The sequence below is a fragment of the Solea senegalensis genome, linkage group LG21, assembly GCF_019176455.1.
Source record: "Solea senegalensis isolate Sse05_10M linkage group LG21, IFAPA_SoseM_1, whole genome shotgun sequence".
Taxonomy (NCBI): Eukaryota; Metazoa; Chordata; class Actinopteri; order Pleuronectiformes; family Soleidae; genus Solea; species Solea senegalensis.
In genome coordinates, this window is record NC_058040.1 from 10,873,228 (window position 1) to 10,893,441 (window position 20,214).

Genomic DNA, 20,214 nt, shown 5'->3' on the forward strand with positions numbered 1-20,214 from the left:
CCTTTTTGAGGAAAATAGCGTTATTTCTGATTCTTATTCAAAACGGAAAAAGCCATTGTTTTGCACTAAAGAAACAAATAGGCAGTCCCGAGTTCTCAAAAACACAACAAGTTACATAAAATACAGGAAAAAATACAAGAGCACTAGTTAAAACCAAGTAATTTTATAAGTATTAAGTATTATACCAAGTAGTACCAAGTATTATTTTATTTTATTCAGTTGTTTAACACAGTGCAGGGAAAGAACCACTTCATCAACACCCTCTTGTAATATTTAATGTCGAAAGGGCTGGGGTACCCCTGAGCAAGTTACCCAACCCCCATTGCTCCACGGGCGCTACTCAGTGTGGCAGCCCACTGCTCCTAATTCTAGGACGGGTCAAAAGGCAGAGAATAATTTCCCTGTGGATTAATAAAGTATCTAAACCTAGACTACATGGCAGCACAAGAGCCTGACTTTATTGCTCTCATGAAATATCACTGGACTATGTCAGTCATTAAACATTAAGGTGTTGATGTGTGATATGATGAAAATGAATGCAAAACAGCTAAGATGTGTGTCAGATATTTTTATTCTTATTGTAGTGTAGCAAAATTCGTACAAAAATAAATTACAAATCTAAAAAAAAAAACACTAAGCACACACACTCAAATGGCACAAACATGTTTGTAGAGATGAATTGTCCATTACAAATAATTTATAAAAATCACACTGTTAAAATAGATATTATAGAGATATCTACACAATTTACAAAAGTTCTGATTCATAGTATATTTAGGCACAAGAGATCTTTCAGCACTTTTGGATCTACAACAAACATGGCACTCTTTGTCCCTTCCTTGAGACACCTCAACTCAGTCGTCCACTGCAGCCACCATCCTCTCGATGGCAGCCCAGTCGATTTTGCTGAGGCTGCTGCTGGCGCTCTCAGACAGGTTGTCCAGCCACTCCATTCCTGACACACCAGCTCGGGCACCGTCTTCATGCACATTCAGCAATCTGGCCAAAGCCTGACAAAAGTACAGTGACGTGTGAAACACCACATTCCTCTCAGGTACAGACAAATGTATAAATAAAAATTTGTAATTCTTACTCTGTTAGACTCTGAGGTTTCTGAATTAGGCTCCAAAAGCATCCCTTCTCCTCCGTCTTCCATCCTTGCCTGCACCTTCTGGATTCCTCTGCCCTTGGACGCTCCTCCTAAAGGTCTTTTGTTGAAATGCGTCTTTACTCTGACATGACGCTCCTCAGTCTGGCTGGCAGGGGGTTGATTGGTGCGGCTCTTTGCGTCCGTGAGCGTGCCATGTCTGGTCACCTGAGACGTACGATCTTTTGGAGGAGAGGTAACTAATTTGTAAAAATCTGTGACTGCGTCAAATTAGGAGAGTTGAATATTACAATACCTGGATTATGTAGCTCCAGTTTCCTGCTGGGATCGTCTGAAGGCCGTCCCTGCACCTCAGCAGTCCCATGAAGGAGGGACCGAGTTTGTTCCGACTGGGGCTTGAAGCTTCTTTTCTCAATGGTAGATGTACTGTGAGAAAAATATCCCTCTATTACCAAAAGTCTAGAACCAAATCACTGAATAGTTGATGATTAAGTATTGATTGATATATTAGAGGAACAATAATTACTAAAAGTGGTTAGATTACCTGTAAGTGCTGCCAAAAAGTGGAGTGGAGGTGGGCTGTGTGGTGGACCACACTGGAAGAGGCTGTGAAAGAGTGCGTAGGACTGGAGGAGTGGTGGGGACGCTGCTAATCAAAGCACAAGCTTCATTCGTCCTCTGCTTGTGTTGCTCCAGGAGCATGAATCTATTAAAACCAAATTCGAGTTTAGTCACATTCCCACACAAGCAGCACAGTCAATACTAGCAAGAACATACCTTTTCTTTTCTAATCTACTTCTCCAAACAGTGGCTTCATTTCTGTTTGCTGATTTCTGTGGAAAGAAGGGGAACAACAGGTGAAATATTAAATATATGTGATAGATAGAGATAAAAATACCTGTCCTAGAACTGGGGCTCATATCTCACCATTTTTCCAAAGGCAGAAAAAGGCTTTCGCTCCCTCTCTCTCAGGTTTTCTCTGTGTTTTTGATAAGCAGCCAATCTTTCCCTCTGTTTCCTTCTCATCCAGATCCTCAGCTCTCTCCTGTCTTCATCTGGGCAGACACTTTTCTGTGACGCGACACTACTTTGCTGCTGATGCACCCTGCTGTGGGTGACATTGCCTTTCAGTTTAGGCATACACATATATGTCACACTTACAGCTGTTTCAGTAGCTATTTGTTTAGCAGCACCGTACCTCCAGTCCAGGTCAGTTGGGGATAAATACCCTTCCTTTACCAACTCATCTAGGATTTCTGCTGTATCTGACAGCCCAGTCTGGCCCAGAGTCTCGTCTTCCCACCTAGACATTAAGTGCAGAGTATTGTGAAGTGATAATGTGATAATGTAACTACAACACGGTTACAAGGCTTCAGATTACGCTTAAACTTACGCATTAGATATACCAGATGTGTCAGTCAAATGATTTTTCATCTCTGCAGAAGAAGCACATGAAATAGTACTTGAAACATATAAAAAGAACAATTAAGAATCGGTGGGAAATCACAAAAATCATTTGAGTAAAGTCAAATAGGGCAACAGCTGATTTGAGGTCATGCGTCCCTTTGACTTTATACATTTTTAAACACATTAACATCTTCTAATTTACAGTTACATGACATAACCAGCAAATGTGTACAGCCTGTATTGATTTTACCTTTAATACACATTTTTAAATATCTAGCTCTTAACTTTATATTCTGAATATACCTTTAGTTGGAGGGCTGTGAAGGTAACATGGACCAGCTCTGTGACCGTAGGGAGTGGAACAATAGAAAGAAGGCTTTTCCTCTAGAGCGTGGGAGTCACCATGAAACACAAGCCTGTCGTCCTTACTTTCCTCTTCCTCTTCACGTCCATTTGGTTCAAATAAAGTGACAGATTGCGGCATCCATGCTGGTATGAACAAAGAGAGCACACAATGTTGTATGTTACTCTAAAGAAACTATTTTTCTCTTATGAGTTCCAAGGACTTGTAGTACCATTTAAATGCAATGCAATTAATGATCTTGCTTGAATAAAAACATGTTTAGAGGCCGACCTGCGTGTGGAACGGACAGTGTGACCGTTTTTTTTACTGCCTTGGTGCTCTTTGCATCAGGAGACAAGACTGGGGTGAGGTTCTCGATGGTGTTCACCAGCTACACAAAGACAAGAACAGGACTATTAATTACAAGCATAAATGTGTCAGCCTAGTAGCCATGTTGTAAACTCAGATGAATACAAAAACAGCTCAATAAAAATACCATTCGAGAGTTTGAAAAGTCATTCTCCAGATAGTCTGCAATTTTCTGTAGCGCGGCCAGCTGAGCATCCATCTCTGACATGCGAGCGGAGAACCAGACAGAAGGAGGTGATGAGGAGGCTCTGAGCGTTCGATGGCTCAGTGACTTTATGGCTCGACAGACCTCAGAGTCAAATGGATCTGAACCTTCCAGGAAAGTGACTCTCTCTGGATCTGTACTGGATTCATTGTGACTGGGTGTTTGAGAATCCTCAAGGATATCTTGAAAAAAGAAAAACCCACACAGTTCAACACATCATTTACAACCACAGCATAGCTTAAAACATCACAATATAAATGATCATAACAAAATAAATGTATAAAAATTTCAAAATAATGACCTGGGTGGATAGTAACGTGTTTTTCTGTTATTCTGATGGATGGTTGTGGTGCAGCAGCAGAACTTCTAACAGCAGAAGTTGCAGGAACATGAATCTGAGCAGAAGTAGTTGAACAATGGACAGAGGGAACATCTGGTGCTTTTGGGCTGAGACACAACGCCAAGTCTTGGTGCAGAGTTTTGTCTTCTAGGTCCACAACACTTAGGAACTGGTGGCCGTGCAGGTCCTGAGAACAAGACAAGAAGTAGTGTATTAGGATGTGCATTAATTAAAGTAACCACTAGAAACAAAACAAATGTGTAAATTGTTTGTGTACAAAAGAGAGGACATGAGAAGTTTAAAAAACAAACATGAGACTTTTTCTAGATGATATAAATTCCAGTGGACCTTACTCGAGTAATGTATTTAAACTGAAAAATGTCACGGGCATTACTCTACTGAATATACACCCGAGTGCTGAGTCAACCTACATGTGTGGCTCTTTCCAGAATGGTCTCTGGTTCCTTTCGTTTCTCCTTTGTGTCTTGAATTAGATGCTCATTATGTGACGTTTGTGCTGCACGGAGAAAACACAACATCACACAACATTTAAAGGATATTTTATTACTCACAAAAAGAAAAAAAGCAATGCAATTTGTCCACATGTGTAAAAATAGTGATCAACTTACAGTTAGGGCTACTGAAAGTCACAGAAGTAGAAACACTTTTATCCACAAGTGTGGGAGGACAACCTAAAAAAAGAGACATGGTAAACACACAGTATTAATTTATTGTTGACTGGATGCAGAAAGAACATATATTAATGCAATTAACATTGTAACAACTGTGCAATTATATTAAAACTACTGTATAATCCCTCTTCCTCACCTGAGTCTGTGTTGGTGAAAGCATCCTGGCTCTCTGGAGGTTTTTTACACGTGGCAGCAAAAGCGTGGAGCTCCGCTGAAGTGGGCAGAGGCTTGTCCAGTAACTTCTGGTCACTCAGCACAGAGTCAAAAGACCCTTGGAGGTAAATGTGAATAAAAAAAAAGATGAATACAATTGTAAACACAATAATATAGGATACTGTAATCCACAGAATTTAGATCTAGATTTACCAAGAGGAAAAACAAAGTTGTGTGCAGGGGCGATATTCTCTGCAACTGCAAGTGCAGGCTCTTCTTCATTTTCATGATTTACAGGCTCATCTGTTGACTGCAGGCATTCCTAGAGAAACACAAGGCAGTTGAATTACAATTTGATATTGTTAAGTGTATACAATACCCGCTGCTAAAATAAATGATGTTTCACCTTTTCTGGAGGGATGATGGACTCATTTGGCCTGAATGTGACCTCCGTTTTTCTTTCCCTGTCGACTCTCTCCTCTCTCCTCCTCTGTCTGTAAAACACACACAGTGAGCAAAGCGAATGACAGTCAGCGTCACAAAATGTACAATAAGTAATATGACCAAAAAAAATATGTGATTGCCTCTTGCTGGAGGTAAAACCAGGAGAAGATGCAGCTGCACGGGTGCTTTCAGGAGGCGGATCTACTCGAAGCAACTGCATCTGAGCCTCGTCAGCATTCGGCCTCGTGGTCACTGAACTCTTCAATTCATCCAAGGTAATAAGACGAGTCATTTGTGTCCGAGGAGCTGCCGTGGGTAAAAACTGTGGGACAGACAAATATCTGTAAATCAATTAAAATGCATGACTTGACAAATACTGATTCGAACAATTGTAATTATAATTGCTGCTTGCCATTTTGGGTCCAGACTCTATGTATGAGAGTTTCAGCAGAGGCGTTTCTCGCACTGGAGCCGCAAAGACAGGAGAGGGTGTAGAGGAAAATGGTGTGGGGAGTTTAGGGAACATGACGTCACTCTGGGCAACAGGCTGAATGTGCAGCAGCTGGAGCCCCTGTGTTAGAGCAGGTGTGTGAGCTTGTGTAGCAGGAGGAAGTAGCGTTAACTCCTGCCCCTGGGAATGAGAATTTGTGGGAGCAGGATCATGTGGATTATTTAAACTCAGTTGTCTTCTTAGGACAAAGGGCCCGATTCTTTTTTCTTCTTCAGCCCTCTTTGACGTGGCTTGGGGATTGTGTCTGAGCTCGGGCTGATGGGATTCCAGCGTTGCAGGGTTTGCAACGTGCAGCATCCGAGGCTCTTGAGCGGGAGGGTAGTGTGGGGCACTGTGATTGGGCAATGGATGACACTGAAGCTGTAATTTCAAGCCCACGACTGGGGGAGCAGTGTCATTTTGTAGACTACTATCAGAGGGCAGCGGCACGGGAGCGCTCGAAATGGTCTGACTGATGTCAGAAGTGGCCAGGAGACCCTGGGAGGATGGGATTAACGTCTTGCTCTGCGTAACCTGGATTTCTGGTGACTCCACATGGACAGAGAGAGGAAACATTCCCTGAAAAAAAGATAAACATTGATTAAAAAAAAGATCCAAGATCACAATGTCACAATTCGTGGAGCTTAAATTGTGAAAGATCTTCTCAGGGAGTAACTTAACACATGGATTAAAAACCACAGAGTCCAGGCCTTGTCCCCGTTGAGTATATTTTGGATTTGCCGGAGAAGACTTAGTGCAGTCAACTGATTATCATCAACATCTTGGCAAAATGCAGTTTCTGCCAGGCAGTAAACATGATAAATACCTGATAGTTAACACCTGCACCACCGGACGTGCTGGCTCGATTGCTGGTGATTTGTCTCTGGCACTGTGTCATAGAGGTTGGCACACTTGTCTGTGTCTGAGGCGCCACCGAGAAGGAGGGTTGAACGGGTAAGGCATTTGGCTGAGGGAAGACACTGGTTACATAAGACGATGGCACATGAGGCTGTGAGGAGTTTATGTTCGACTGAGCCAACGAGTTCTGCTGGGCAAGCTGCAGGTTGGAAAATGAAGCGGCCAGAACCTCCATCATGCTCACGTAGTTAATGTTCTGCAAAAAAAAAGAAAAAAAAGAACACAAACTCTTTAAGTAACAGTGAATAACGAGAGACAGTCGAGTACAAAATGTTCCTTTAAGTCGATGTCTTCTTACCTGAACTAATCTAAATAAATCGTCACCCAGTTGCTGTCTCATGTTTGGGGACTGAGTGGACGGTTGCTGAGTGGGTGCTGTAGAAAGAGTAGAGGGTGCAGCAGCCATGGGGTTATGTGGCTGAAGGCTTGGAGGATCTGCAGGTGTATTAGGTAACAGTGCTCCAAGGGAATCAGGGACCACGGCATGGACCAAGGCCTCAGGGTGAACAGAAGGAAGAACTTGGGGTTCTGAATGAGGAGGAGCTTGAAGATTTCTAGGATGGCAAAAAAAAAACATTCACATTTTTGACAATGTATAAATAACTCAAATATTATATTCCACTTTTTTAGTTTTTTAATGTCAATGCATTACTACTAACTACAACCATACAAAACAATGCAATAATATGCATAGATGTCTTAGCACTGTTTTGAAACAGGCTTAAATTCTAAAAAAAAATATGCAACACTAGTTGCCATTTACCGCAGCATTTGTTCTTCCATTTCAAAAATATTTTATAAAAACTCACAGAGAGTCGGAAGTGAATAAATCGTCTGCATTTTCTGAGACGGCCAAGTCTTCAAGCTTTAAACTCTGCAAAGGACAAAAATATTGGTTATTTGTTTTTCATGGGTGATGTACACAAAGTGCGAGAATCGCAAATTGTAAAAAAAATTCACCTCATCGGGTGTGCAGGTGTTTTCAGAGATGTTTTCATGCAGAATAGAAGATGACGCCTCCACACCCTCACTGCCACTGCCACTGCTCTTCCCTAAAAACATCAACTACGTTAACAAATAATCTGCAATTGCTTTACGGCAACAACACCGTGACTGACCTTCTTTTTCAGGTGTGACATCTAAGTCATTGGGAGAGGTCAGTTGATCCTGGTCATCAGGGAGAGGAATCCTGTGACGTGTCACTTTCTTTGGTTCATCTGCGCAGGAACCACTGCAGAGAAGCAGACAGTATGTATGTGTAAAATACAAGTGATTCAATCAGTACACTTTGTGCTGTGGGTATATACTCATCAGGCACTCACATGGACAGTTCTCCTTGTAGATTTTGATCAAGTCCAGTGATGGGAGTGTTGGTGGATCCAGGGTAGCCTGTATCAATGCTGCTCTCCCTCTCCACTTTCATGTCCACTTCAGGTAGCAGCATGGGAGCTACAGGCCACTGTGTTTCCGGAACATGGATGTTGTCACTGCTTTGGCCTGTCCCTTGTAGCGCAGTGTACCTCCACTCCAGTAAGCTGAGGGAAGTGAGGACAGCAGGCGCTGAGGCTTTGACACGAATCACGACTCCTTCATCAGCTGTTCCTGTGACGCCTCCTCCCCTCTCTTTCATTTTTTTGCCATGGTGTCCCAGCAGCACCCGTCTATCAGCCCAGCGTACCATCCACTCCAGCAGCCTGCCTAACTCTGGAAACTGAGCCTCTAATTTGGGGTCCAGGACCTGCTGCAGCTCAATTACTGCTTCCATTGAAGTTGGGGAGCCAAATATTAAGTTCTCTGGTGACTGGCCAATGGGAAAGGCACTTTTTATAGGGCTAGCATTAGGACCACCTTTCAGTCTTTGGGCTAATGGCACACTATTTTGCTTCCGGAGGCCAAACAAACCTTTTTGTCGACCCGTTCTCGGGCCAGAAAAAGAGCTGACAGAAAGGCTAGCTCTGGATATCAGGGCTTCACTCCAGATGGAGGACGTTTGCGGTTCAGGGGTTGTATCTGGTTTAATAGGCTTGTAGCAGCACCCAGCTCTGAACACTGGAGGATCACTGCTCCAGTGTTTCCTCCCCAGATGCTGCCTGTCTCTTTGGCGGCGATGAACAGTAGTGAGCACATCAAATGTGAGAGAATGCAACTCTCTCTTCCTCAACTGGGAGGAGAAGCTCTTCAACAGGGGAAGTTCGCTGCCCGGGTCACCTCCATCAGCACTACCCTTCTCTAACTCATAGCTGAGGAAGAGCTCCAGGAAGTTCAGATATTCTTCGTCTTCCAACTCAAACTCCCAGGTGCCGACCACTGGCAGGGAGGACTTGTCATTCCCTTTGGTATCCTCTGGGTGACTCTCCTCCTGAATGGCACTTTTAATCTTAACAGCATACTCTCTGTCTTTTACTTTATGTCGTTTTTTGGCTCTGAAAAGCAAAAAACAATGCACAGAATAAGCCACAACACAGATGCTGAGACCTGAGCATAACAGAATCACACTTTCACACTGGCTACCTGGTCTTGAACTGGCAATGCTGTTCAGGGGAGACGGCCTTCGATGTGTTTTCTGCTATGTCTCCATCACTGCACAGTGGGGGGAAACAGCAGTCAGTTAAAGTGCTGGTGCTCAGGCTTGTGCCCAGTGAGAGCTGCCTTAACACAGCCATTCCGTGTTTGCTTCCTCTCTCCTCCTCTTCCTCCTCTTTCTCCCACAGATGGAGCTCAGGTGGGGCCAGGTGCCTGCGCAAACGCCCCAGATGTTTTCTCCTTTGCCTGTATTTGTCCTGAATCAGTTTCATCATTGATTCATTCGCCTCTGTTTTTTCCCCTTCTAGAGACAGAGAACAGACACCAATAAAGTAGGACAACATTCAAAAAGAGATCCTTTAAAAGATGTTTCAAAGTGCTTCAGATACAGACTGTAATTGTCCTGCATTTCAAAGTACTTAGTTGAGGAACAACAGGGTCCATACCAGGAACATTGCATTGCCTCAGTCTCTGTAGCAGTGTGTTATACTTTTCTCTCAGTGGGACTTTGACCGACTCTTCCTCCTCTGGGAAGGCTTGCACCAGCGTATCTGCCACCTATATTTAGAAACAGGCAAAGATGAGAAATGTAGTCACTCAGGTTCAGTCCATTCCACTTTACTAAAACACTTCTTGTGGAAGAAGAAGCAGCGAGGAAAAGTCATTTCACCAAAGGGATGGGCGGCAGTTCAGAGACGAGGCTCAGCAGAATGTCCTGGAGAATTTCTTCGGCATTGAGGAATCGGGAGAAAGGCAGAAAACGACGGGCCCAGCCGAGAGCTTTGACACAGCCAGACCTCACGTCTGAGTCATCGGGGAGCTACAAGACACAAATATACACGCATGCTCACAGGGCACCGGTTGCTAAAAATACATGTCACATACTCCGACACACATATATAACGGTACCTGTTCATCTCTACCAAGATGTCTAGAGGCCTGATACTTCCTGCTGGAAATGGAGAGTTGGTCCCGGACATGCAACATCCAGCATAAACCGCACAGCTCTCTGAAACAGACTAGTAGCAGAAATGAGGCTGATACGATCTGTAAAAGAATGATTAAATACATCCATATATATATATACATATATACACATATACACATAAGTGGTATCTTACTAATAGTTTGGATGGTATCAGGGTCCAAATGGCCGTCTTTGTTAGGCCCGTGTCTGAAGAATCCACGGCGGGTGACAAACTTCATCAGACCCTCAGGGAGAGCCTTCTCTTCCTTAGGAGCTGCTGGATACGGGTACTTCTTCTTGATCTGAAAACACCATTAGTATGTAAAACATGTCGTGTAATCAATTCTACAGATCATAATGAAGCACAATTTGAAGTTTTAAATGTATTTAATTTTATAAGGTGTTCTAAATGAACAAATCATGACTTTTCTTCTCCTTAGAACAAAGCCTTGGATCTTGGATATGGGATCTTGGATTTGTGTTCCATGAAATTATAAACCCCAAAAAAAAATATGTTGTTCTAAGAAAGATTCAAGTACATTAACTCTTGCTTACATTAAAACTGAAAAATAAGCAACACTATATTTCCACATCAACATTTTCTTTATTACATCTAATAAAAAATCTTTAAGCCCAGTAGTGTACCTTGTAAAGTATGTGTTTGGCACGGCGCAGATTAGTGATGTACCACTGGGCAGCTGGATGGCAACAGCGAGCAGATCTCAGAAGTAAAAGCAATCTTTGGAGAACACCAGACACCTTGTGACGTGCTGCAACCTCTGCAAAGTGCCCCATTGTTCCTATTGGGTCCTAAAAAAATCGCACACGCGTCATTAACGACATTTCATTTTAAGGTTTCTATGTAAACATTGGTCAACGTTGATCTTCTCCTCTGTTGTACCTGTGTGTTGGGTGAAGGCTGAGGGCAATACAGAGGTGGAGAAGGTAGATAAAGTCCATTGGGTACCAACATAGGGAGACAGGAACATAAGTCTTTGGCTGTGTCCAGCAAGGAGGACAAGGGCGAGGACATGACATTCACTCCCGCCATGACTGATGCTTTCAGAATCTCCTGTATGGAGACCAGTAATAAATCCCAGTCCTCTCCTTCCAAAAGGTCTAATAGAAGAAGGTGAAACAACAAAACTATTAAAGTTAAAGGGATTTCAGTGAGTCGTAGTCATTTTACAGTTGCCAGGTCTCAAGCACCTGTGAAGCTCTTGTCATCATCCTTGTCCCTGTGTTCCTTGTGGTCGGGTTTGTTTCCAAGAAGACACTTTAACTCGGCCTGAAAGATGTTTTCTGCTTTCCACGCTGTTGGTAGGAGGAGCTCTCTCCTTGTCAGCCTTGTCATGACAGATGTAAAATCAAATTGAATATATTTCAGCAATGGCAATAGCAAATAAACACTTTGTATGTGCATGAATCTTTTCACACTGACCGAGCGAATTCCAAACGGTCAGTGCGATAGCTTGTATAAGCCAGACTCAGTGAAACCGCCGTCTTCCAGTCCCCAAGATTGTAAGCCAACCACACAGCCTCAGGAAGCAGACCCCCGAGCAGCAGAAGGTCCAGAGCATAGTCAACTGTCCACACCTCTGACAGATGCTGCCGTCGAATTGCAGTAGCCACCTCCTCCTGGCATAAAGGTATCAAGCGTCCAACATCTGGAGCTGAGAAAATACCAAATTATGTGATGATGTGATTGTTTCAAATTGATCTTTTTTTATGTTTGGAAACATACCATGAGGTAAATGTAGTGGAGGCAGGACAGCCACATTGTGAGGGGGCAAGATGTGGAGTGGCTGGTTGGCAAAGTAAGAGGCCATAAATCTCCCCAGGCTCTGAACCACTGCACAGGCGGTTTCATTGTGAAGATCAATCGGAAGCCACGAGTAAGGAAAAGAATCTGCTGGAAGACATAAAGGAAGGGAATAAGGAATATGTCTTACTTTTACAGTGACGTTCACTTCACTAAAACGCTCTCTGACCTGTTATGTTGTCCTTCTGATGTCCAGACCTGTGCAGTATGAGGCGAGCCATGTGGTCGCCCAACTCTTGGGCTTCCCTCAGGTGGTACTGAGACAAAAGACTGTAAAGGAGCGCCAGGCCAACCCTTTGCTCCTGGAAGACCCTACGATCACACACTGATAAAAAGACACATAATTAGTATTTGAGACAATAAGAAAACATGAGGTGTATGTTCATTAAAAAAAAAAAGAAAACGCAAGCAGTGCTTCTCACTTTTGTTACTCTCCTCACATATCTGTGCTCGCCAGGCATCAGCGCTCTTTGGATACAAGCCACAAAGGTAAAGATGCTCACCTGGAGGAAGAGGAGGAGGAGTCAAGATTTTGACAATAAGGGAGAGACAAAATATGGAAATAAGATGTTTCACTCACCAGCTCACAATTAATTTAGTCAGTAATACTTAATATTACAGGAAATATTTGGTAATAGCATAGTCATAATGTTGTACTATTATGGTATCTATCCATTTAACAAACATCCATGTGAAGGTATTAAACAAATTACCTGGATATTACTTTACTTACTTACTTAACTACTACTTATTACCTAGCTGGAAAGTGCATGTAAATGATAAAAGATGGATGAATGCAATAGATGGAATTACTAAAACGTTACAAAATTACTATTACCATGATGTGTTAAATAAATCAGGAAATCAACATTTTATTACTTTCCTGATACTGGTGCAATTAAACATGATTCATGTTTTAAAACATGGATCTAACCTGGGTAACTCAACAGTGCAGGGCCTTCTTCCAGTCTCTCTCCTGTAGCCTGCAGGGCCATCTGCATCTGGGACATGATGAAAGACAACTGTTCCTGTTCCTCCTCCCATCCATCGCTGCCTTCATATCTATTCAGTTCCTCCAGATATTGCTGGGTGACCTTGTATACCGACTGCCACACTCCAAACAGTCTAGCCAAACAATAGAATCTCTTATCACTGACATAGTAGTAGTAATAACGGCATCTCCACTGCAACATATTGTTCACAATTTGCTTATACACTGTGGTACATAAAAACACTTTGATCTTTACCTGCTTGAAGGTCGCTGAGGAATAGGTTGCCCGTTATTTAGGGAGGTCAATTTCTTTTCCTTCTCATCCCGTAGCATCGGAACATGATGAACATCCGAAGGCTGTGAAAGAGATTCCTTCTCTGCAGAGGACCAGATAGTTCTTTGCTGCAGGCTGTAAGCATTGTCAAGGGAATTGGAGACCAGCTGCAAGATATGCAGGATGGTGGATAAACTTTGAGATGATAGTTGATAGTGACCCGACTGGTAGGATGTGGGATGAGGTGTCATCAGGAGGTGTACCAGCCGTTTACTGAGCTCCACCACCAGGCCCAGGCAGCGTGTCCCGTCTGAGTGAGTGTTGTCCCAGGGAAGAAAAGATAGAAGGGCTTTGATAAGATGGAGAAGGCGAGTTGAAACTGAGGTGTTTGTTTTGCTCGGGATCAAATGGAGCAAAGCGGCGAATCGCACCACATAAAAGACGGTATGCTTCAGCAGATGAGCTCTGTGTTCCACTGCACTGCCTAGAGACATGCTGAAAGCCCAGGCCGTAAGCAGTCTGCTCTGGATTTTGCCAAGTTCCCGCCGAAGAAGAGGCATCCTTCTCTCTCCTTCAACAAAGTCATCTTCAAGGTCTTGACCAGTAAAAAGTCCAGTGTCAGTGCGTGTGTCCTGGGCATGAAGAGTGTCAACCATCGAGGCAAACTCCAAACGACCACCATCCTCTATATGAGAACCAGCAGGAGGTCCGTCCAAATCAGAGTCATCATCAAGGAAAGACTATGAAACCACACAAGCAAACACAAAGTCAAAGATATAAACCGTGAAACAGCAACATTAAACATTCTATGACATATGACTGACCTGTACTTTTTCAAGAAGCCCTGTGGTTCCACCCAAAGTCCCCAGGTCCTGCAGGAAAAGTGGCAAAGTGGATCCATCTGTGGCTGCTGAAAAGTCTGCAGTGTTGGGACCACATGTAACTATGGGGTTTAGTGGTTCAAGGCTGCTGTCAAGAGTCAGACAAGAAACAGACTCCAACCATGCTCTCACATGAGCCTGAAAAGTGAGGCAAGACAGTGATAAAATGAAATTAGTCCTGAAGAGAGCACAAACAAAATCTAAAGCTGAATAAAATCCCCCGTTCCCACTTCTAGCAGTCTCCGGGTTAACCACCTGAGACTGATCCAGCATCTGGCTCATCTTCTCCAGATCCTTGACTGTGTCCTTCAGAAGCATTTTTAGCATCATGGAAGGAGAGGGCTTATCAAGCACCTTCATAACTGTGGCCATGTAGCCATCAGACACGATGAGATACAGCAGCCGTGGATGCCAGGTCACCGAATATCGCTGCCTCAGAACATCACGCATGGACAAACTTGAACTGGAGAGAGAGGCCTCCCCTTTCCCTGCAGATACTGGTGGCCTGCACAGAGGGTCAAAAAAACTTTTTATCTTATTTTGTCCCCATAGAATAGAAAAAAACAATAATTAAGAGCAGATAAAAACTTGTAAAAGCAAAATGCCTCAGTTTACCAGTAGGTGACAAGAGGGTGCAGGGGCAGGAACTGTGCTGGCCCAAAGTCAACATTGCAACCACTGCTTGTTAGAGTGAGAAGGCCCCCAAGACGAGCCAACATCAGAAGGGAACCTCTCTTGAGAACACAAGCCAAGAAAAGACTGTTGGGCGACCAGCTCACACTGCCCACCCAGTAAGATCTAAAAGAGAGGGGATGTAAAGTTCATTTCTAAACAAATACACACTGTACATCAAAGATGTTGAAGCAGACATTTTGCTGGCCAGTATGGGTATTTATATCTGTTTAGCCTTTGAGTCATTTCCAGAGTTCCAGAGTTTACACATGTACTGAATACTGCACCTTATGTATCTGGAGGGAATCTCCATTGTTTTGATTCCACATCCTCCAAGGCCACTTGATACTGAGACAAAATTCTGGGTGCTCACATAAAGGACCTGTGTAGCCTAGTATCAAAATCAGAAGATACATTTTTTAATTGACTTTTCTATAGATGATCCTGAAAGAAATTTATGTACAACATGAGCCCGATGCTCACCGTTGGCCGTCTCTGGTTCAGGACAATGGCTAACAGTTGGCCATCTGGGGAGAAGGCTGCCACTAATGCCCCTCTAGACTTAACTGGTTGGCAGGGTGTGGTGAGATGAGTCAGTGGGTATGTTTTGGTGACCCACTGTACACTATATTCCACAGAACTGCAAAAAAGAAAGATGACTTTATTACTACCACAATATTCAAGTCCTAAGACTTTGATTGATATTACGCAGACTTTTCACTCACCCAACTCTCATGTTACGTTCTTCCCACTGAATTTTCAGACAGGAGATTATAAGTTTCTCCCCTGACATGAAAACAAGGGCTGACAAACAGACATCACCTATAGCCTAAAGGAGTTTGGAGAGACAAAGATATAAAGCTGTAAATCTGTGTCACACCTTGAAACACAACACACAATATTAAACATATGCTCCTATGATGAGTACAGACCTCCGTCTTCACAAAAATCGTGTGCAGCGATGCTTCTTTGTCGTGTGGCGAGGGGAGAATGGTATCCTCAAGGGGCTTCATCTGTGCCCAGCATCCATTTACTGTGCCATCTCGTACTCCCGACAAATCCCTGGCATCCATACACTCCCACAGGAAAACGTGTCCCGTTATGGCGACGAGTAGCACATGCATTCCATCCCCTGACACCTGAAGAGACAACCTTGTGGAATTTCCTGTGAAAACACACACAAATCCATCGTTTAGGATTTGATAATTCACTGAAAAACAGGGAAGAGGGAGTGCAGATCATGTAATAAACACCTGTTCACAGCCTGCAGCCATATACTGTATGCACACAAACTAGCAACTGTACAACTCTTGAATGAACATACTGTCCAATGTCTGCCAGTTGCATGCATATTATATTCTTGTATCAGAACTTGGATGATTATAGTGAGCTATAACTCATGTATAGGGTAAATTGTCCTGGAGTTTAAGGAAACAACACATGCAATTGCATTTAACTGTGAATACCTTGAGCAGCAGTAATCACTTGAAGTACTTCAGGGGCGGCTGCAGCAGTCTTCAACAAGTCTCTATCCCTGTTCCACAGAAAAAGCTCCCCTGAGACCAGAACTCCACAAAGCCATGTACCTGGAAACACAGCAAAGAAGTGTAGTACATGTATCCTCAGACCTGACAGATGATAAATGTTTTGGTTTTTTTCTTTGAGTTTATAAACTCACCGCATTGTGATGAAGTCATGGTCAAGACGTTGTTGAGCAAAGGATGGAGTTTAGGGGTCCTTTTCTTTGTGCGACCGGAGACCATGTTGATCTCGCTAACGCGTTTGTCATCTAACAGGAAGACAGACTCCTTCTCCTGAAGAGTGACATAATAATAATAATAATATGATTCATTGGTATGCAAGCACTTGGTATGCAAGCACAAGGCTCCAAAGTGTTTTAAAAGGTTAAAACCATTAGTGTTTTCAGAAGTGATTTGAAAAACGTCACTGTTTCAACAATCCTCCGATCCTCCGACAGGGGGAATTTCAGATCTATGAGGACCCTGACCACAAGGTACCACCAGCAGAACACTGTCTCTAATCAACAATGGATGTGGAGTGCTTTAAAACTAATCCATTATGTATTGAAATCCATTCTTAACTCGTCTTGTCCCCTAATGTTAGTTAAAAGCCAAGCAGCAGCGTTTTGATCAAATACCTTGTTGATACAAGAGGTAAGAGGAGAATGGACAGACAGCACTGGAAGGGCAGGGGCAAATATTATAAAGACACCTACTGTGAAAAAAAAATTAAAAAGGCACCAACTGAGCAACGGTGGAGCAGGCACTACTAGTATATAATTTCCCACATTCTCACATAGCTGTGTATACCTATACAGAGACATCTTTCACAGCACAGCATCACTTTCTATCAGCGAGATGGGCGTCTTCTATACAGGACTGAATATCATTTCCTCTAGGACACCCTTTGGGACAGTAAGGAGCAGTAGGAAACTTTATAATGGCACCCTCTTTGATTGGCAAGGCATCTTATAGGACACTGCATCACTTTATATCACAGTATATTTTGCTTTAGATTTGCTTTAGACACAAATGAATGGCAGCCAGTAGGACACTTCCTCGTGTTACTTTAGGGCACATTAGTGTGTGAGGTTGCATAAGAGTGTTTGCATAAAAAATTCTACCAACATTAAAGCAGATGTGCTAAAGCAACAGAATACCTCAATGACCACGTTATTAGTGACACATAATACCTTTTTGTTTGTATAAATAAAGTCACTCTCGGATATTACATCCAGGTTGACACAAGGTTGTGAGTCATTTCCATCTGTCATGTGGAAAACAAGCTGGTGTTGTACAGTATGTACTGGTGTAGTACTTTGTAACGTTAGCACTTCAGTCTCCTCACCTGCCCAAGCCAGCAGAACCGCGGCCATGGCTTCTTCCTTTTGATGCTGGACGACAAAACGACATCCAACTTTAGCTCCATGTTTTAAAAGACGTCAGCATCAGCTCATCGTAATTGTGATTGTACATGGACGAAGAAAGGACAGAATCCCTCTGGACACGCACGATGACATATTAATGTTCACATTCCGGTTATGTATAGCGCTTACGTTCACGACAACGTGAGTCATGTGTTCACTTTTGTTCACATTAGCCACTGTTGTTATCACACCGTTATAAAGGTGGCAGCGTTAGCCGCCTAGCTAACTGTGTTTACGGCGAAACGCGCTGTTCCCCGTAAAATAAAAACCTCACCGAAGTACGTCAGACACACCGTCTATACTCACATTCTATTTGGATAAAAACATGTATTATAATTGTGTTTAGACTGAAGCTAATCGTGAAATATTTCGAAACTCCCTCCGATCCTGCAGCCAAACTCGTTTCCCATGATCCTCTGGGGGGAAGCTATGTTGCGTTGCCGTAGGAACATAGATGTAGAGGCGTCGTCGTGAAAACAGAGGGATTTGCGGACAAGTGAGCATTTCCACACGTCGTGTTCCTGTTCTTAGTTTATTACACTGTCACTACTATTTTAATTTGAATTGTTATACTTTTTGAAATTCTTGACTTAACTGCAACATTTTAGTGAATACTGGGGAGAAACTATCTCATGCTGAGTATTAACGCCCTCCTCACAAAGAATTTTACGGTAAAAAGCCTGTGATCCAATGCATCAAGCTGAAGGACATCAACATCCGGTTTTCAAAATAAAAACACTGAGTGCACGTTTGAAAGCACATTTCTCAATGGGAAAAATAATAAAAATCCTCGCAAACTTTCCGTATAAGAATGAAAATGTTGTGCTCAGCACATTGATATCTACCAGTGTACTGGATATTAGGTATTTTCACTGTGCAATTTTTGAGAAATTAAAAAAAAAGTCCCATATTCGCACGTTTTAATTAAGACAAAAAAAAAATCAGTTTTAGTCAAAGATACATTTCAACAAATCCAAAACAAAAACATCTGACACTCATGATGACACTCTAAGCACAACAACAATAAATGATGCGGTAGAAGCATGTTTTCACCACCAGATGGCAACATCATTTAACAGGAACTACCATGATGTACAATTACATTTTGATTTAGATATCTGCAGAAGTGGCAGAAGAGGTTTTTTTTTTATTTGTCTTGCGTTCTCTCTGTTTGCGTGCAGCAAAGCAGTTTCCTTCACAATATAGATGCTCTGGTCGTGTGAACCCATAAGCAATACTGCCTTTTATTGGCTTGTACCGAGAGTTATTAGGTTTGCCCCCTGGCCCCTGCTGGTATTTAATTACCCAGGCTCTCTTCATCATGATGAAAATGACAGCAGCCATTGCCAATAGGTGAAAGAGGAGACTTAACTAGACCTTAATTGGTTCATTTGCCCCTGCTTGCCAGGCAGAGATGGAGCACTTAATTACACAGTGCCTGACAGTGCCAGGTTCATTTTGTCCTGATGTGGGCTGTCTTAAAAGGACATGCTTGACAGTACTTGAGGACATGGGACAGAACAGAATGATTATCAGGATGAAAGTGGTTACAGCATTTGTGCATTCATAATATAAGCTCAGGCGTCCTTTGGTACCCCAGCTTGTTCCAATATGATACCACATCACGGTCGTTCTTATCGCACTATTGTTTGTTTCTCATCAGGGCTTTTTGTAGTAGTTGTTTGTCTTGTCTCCACGTGTTGTACGCTTATGAAATTCTCTTGCATTGTATTAACCTATTGTGGTGATGTTGTTGTCCCCCGCACATGTGATTGTTTGCATAAATATGTCACCATTATTGAATCTGATTATCATTTATAGTGTGTGTTATACAGTGGTGTGATGGAGGACACAGTGGAGGCAAGAAACTCATGAATAAAAATCTGTGAAGCTTGTGTTTGTTAAAAAAACAAACACATTTGCATTCAGAAACACATGCTTCATTTTCAAGTAAAAAAAAAAAATTACAGCAAACACTTTTTCTTTTTACAGTTGATTCAGCAAGAAGAAGCCAGTCAGAACAAGGGCCGATCTGCTTGGAATTTGCATGTTCTCCCCGTGTGTGCAAGGATTTTCTCCAGGTTCTGTGGTTTCCTCCCACAGTCCAAAAACATGTGGATTTGGAGACAAATTGGACACTATTGACTGTAGGTGTGACTGTGGATGGTTTTTTGTCTCTATGTGACTCTGTGATGGACTTGATGCACTCCGCCTTTCACCCTATATCAGCTGGGATTGGCACCAGTGGCCCCCCGCAACTCTCATGTGGAGGATAAGGTAGAAGATGGATGGATACGCAACATATTCTGAAATGTTATTCCATAAATCATAGACAAAGAATGACTGCCTTAATATGTCTACGGTTGCATTACTGTATTACCATAAATCTTTCTGAATCATAATAAAAAAATAGTGTTCTAATATGAAGTCTATCATCTTTGTTATATCTGACCATTGCCTGCTCACACTATGAATGTTGGATTACAATTTTTTTTGATTGAGTGCTTGCATAATGCTGCTGTGTCCACTTTTACTGTGTCTATGGCCATTACAACAACACCAACGTCCACAGTATATTCTTCCTGTTCGATACAAGGAAATCAGTGCATGGCAACCTCATTTGCCATCTGCAGGCCTCATAGTGAAAAATGACATGCAGGAGCTGTCA

At 42.7% G+C, this 20,214-nt stretch overlaps 1 protein-coding gene across 2 annotated transcripts; it reads right to left on the reverse strand.

Moving 5' to 3' along the window:
- Positions 1-609: 609 nt before the first annotated feature.
- Positions 610-17,995, reverse strand: cplane1 (ciliogenesis and planar polarity effector 1). 2 transcript variants are annotated; one of them, XM_044012549.1, is made up of 49 exons: positions 17,468-17,995; positions 16,278-16,413; positions 16,066-16,185; positions 15,532-15,764; positions 15,325-15,428; positions 15,083-15,239; positions 14,887-14,990; positions 14,543-14,725; positions 14,183-14,432; positions 13,871-14,065; positions 13,029-13,786; positions 12,716-12,906; positions 12,204-12,284; positions 11,951-12,106; positions 11,704-11,868; positions 11,401-11,632; positions 11,169-11,305; positions 10,861-11,078; positions 10,605-10,769; positions 10,114-10,261; positions 9,902-10,011; positions 9,663-9,812; positions 9,439-9,550; positions 8,981-9,296; positions 7,792-8,892; positions 7,588-7,700; positions 7,430-7,521; positions 7,279-7,343; positions 6,768-7,023; positions 6,378-6,665; positions 5,474-6,130; positions 5,202-5,383; positions 5,024-5,111; positions 4,831-4,939; positions 4,601-4,735; positions 4,402-4,464; positions 4,204-4,289; positions 3,734-3,959; positions 3,355-3,614; positions 3,150-3,249; positions 2,819-3,004; positions 2,502-2,544; positions 2,307-2,411; positions 2,036-2,216; positions 1,886-1,941; positions 1,653-1,814; positions 1,404-1,534; positions 1,094-1,329; positions 610-1,010 (listed from the first exon to the last, which is right to left on the reverse strand). In XM_044012549.1, the coding sequence occupies exons 1-49, from the start codon at positions 17,546-17,548 to the stop codon at positions 855-857; spliced, it is 9,579 nt and encodes a 3,192-aa protein (XP_043868484.1). In that variant the 5' UTR covers positions 17,549-17,995; the 3' UTR covers positions 610-854. The 2 variants fall into 2 exon arrangements, with proteins under 2 accessions (XP_043868484.1, XP_043868483.1); XM_044012548.1 differs by having other exon boundaries at positions 11,704-11,871.
- Positions 17,996-20,214: the final 2,219 nt, after the last annotated feature.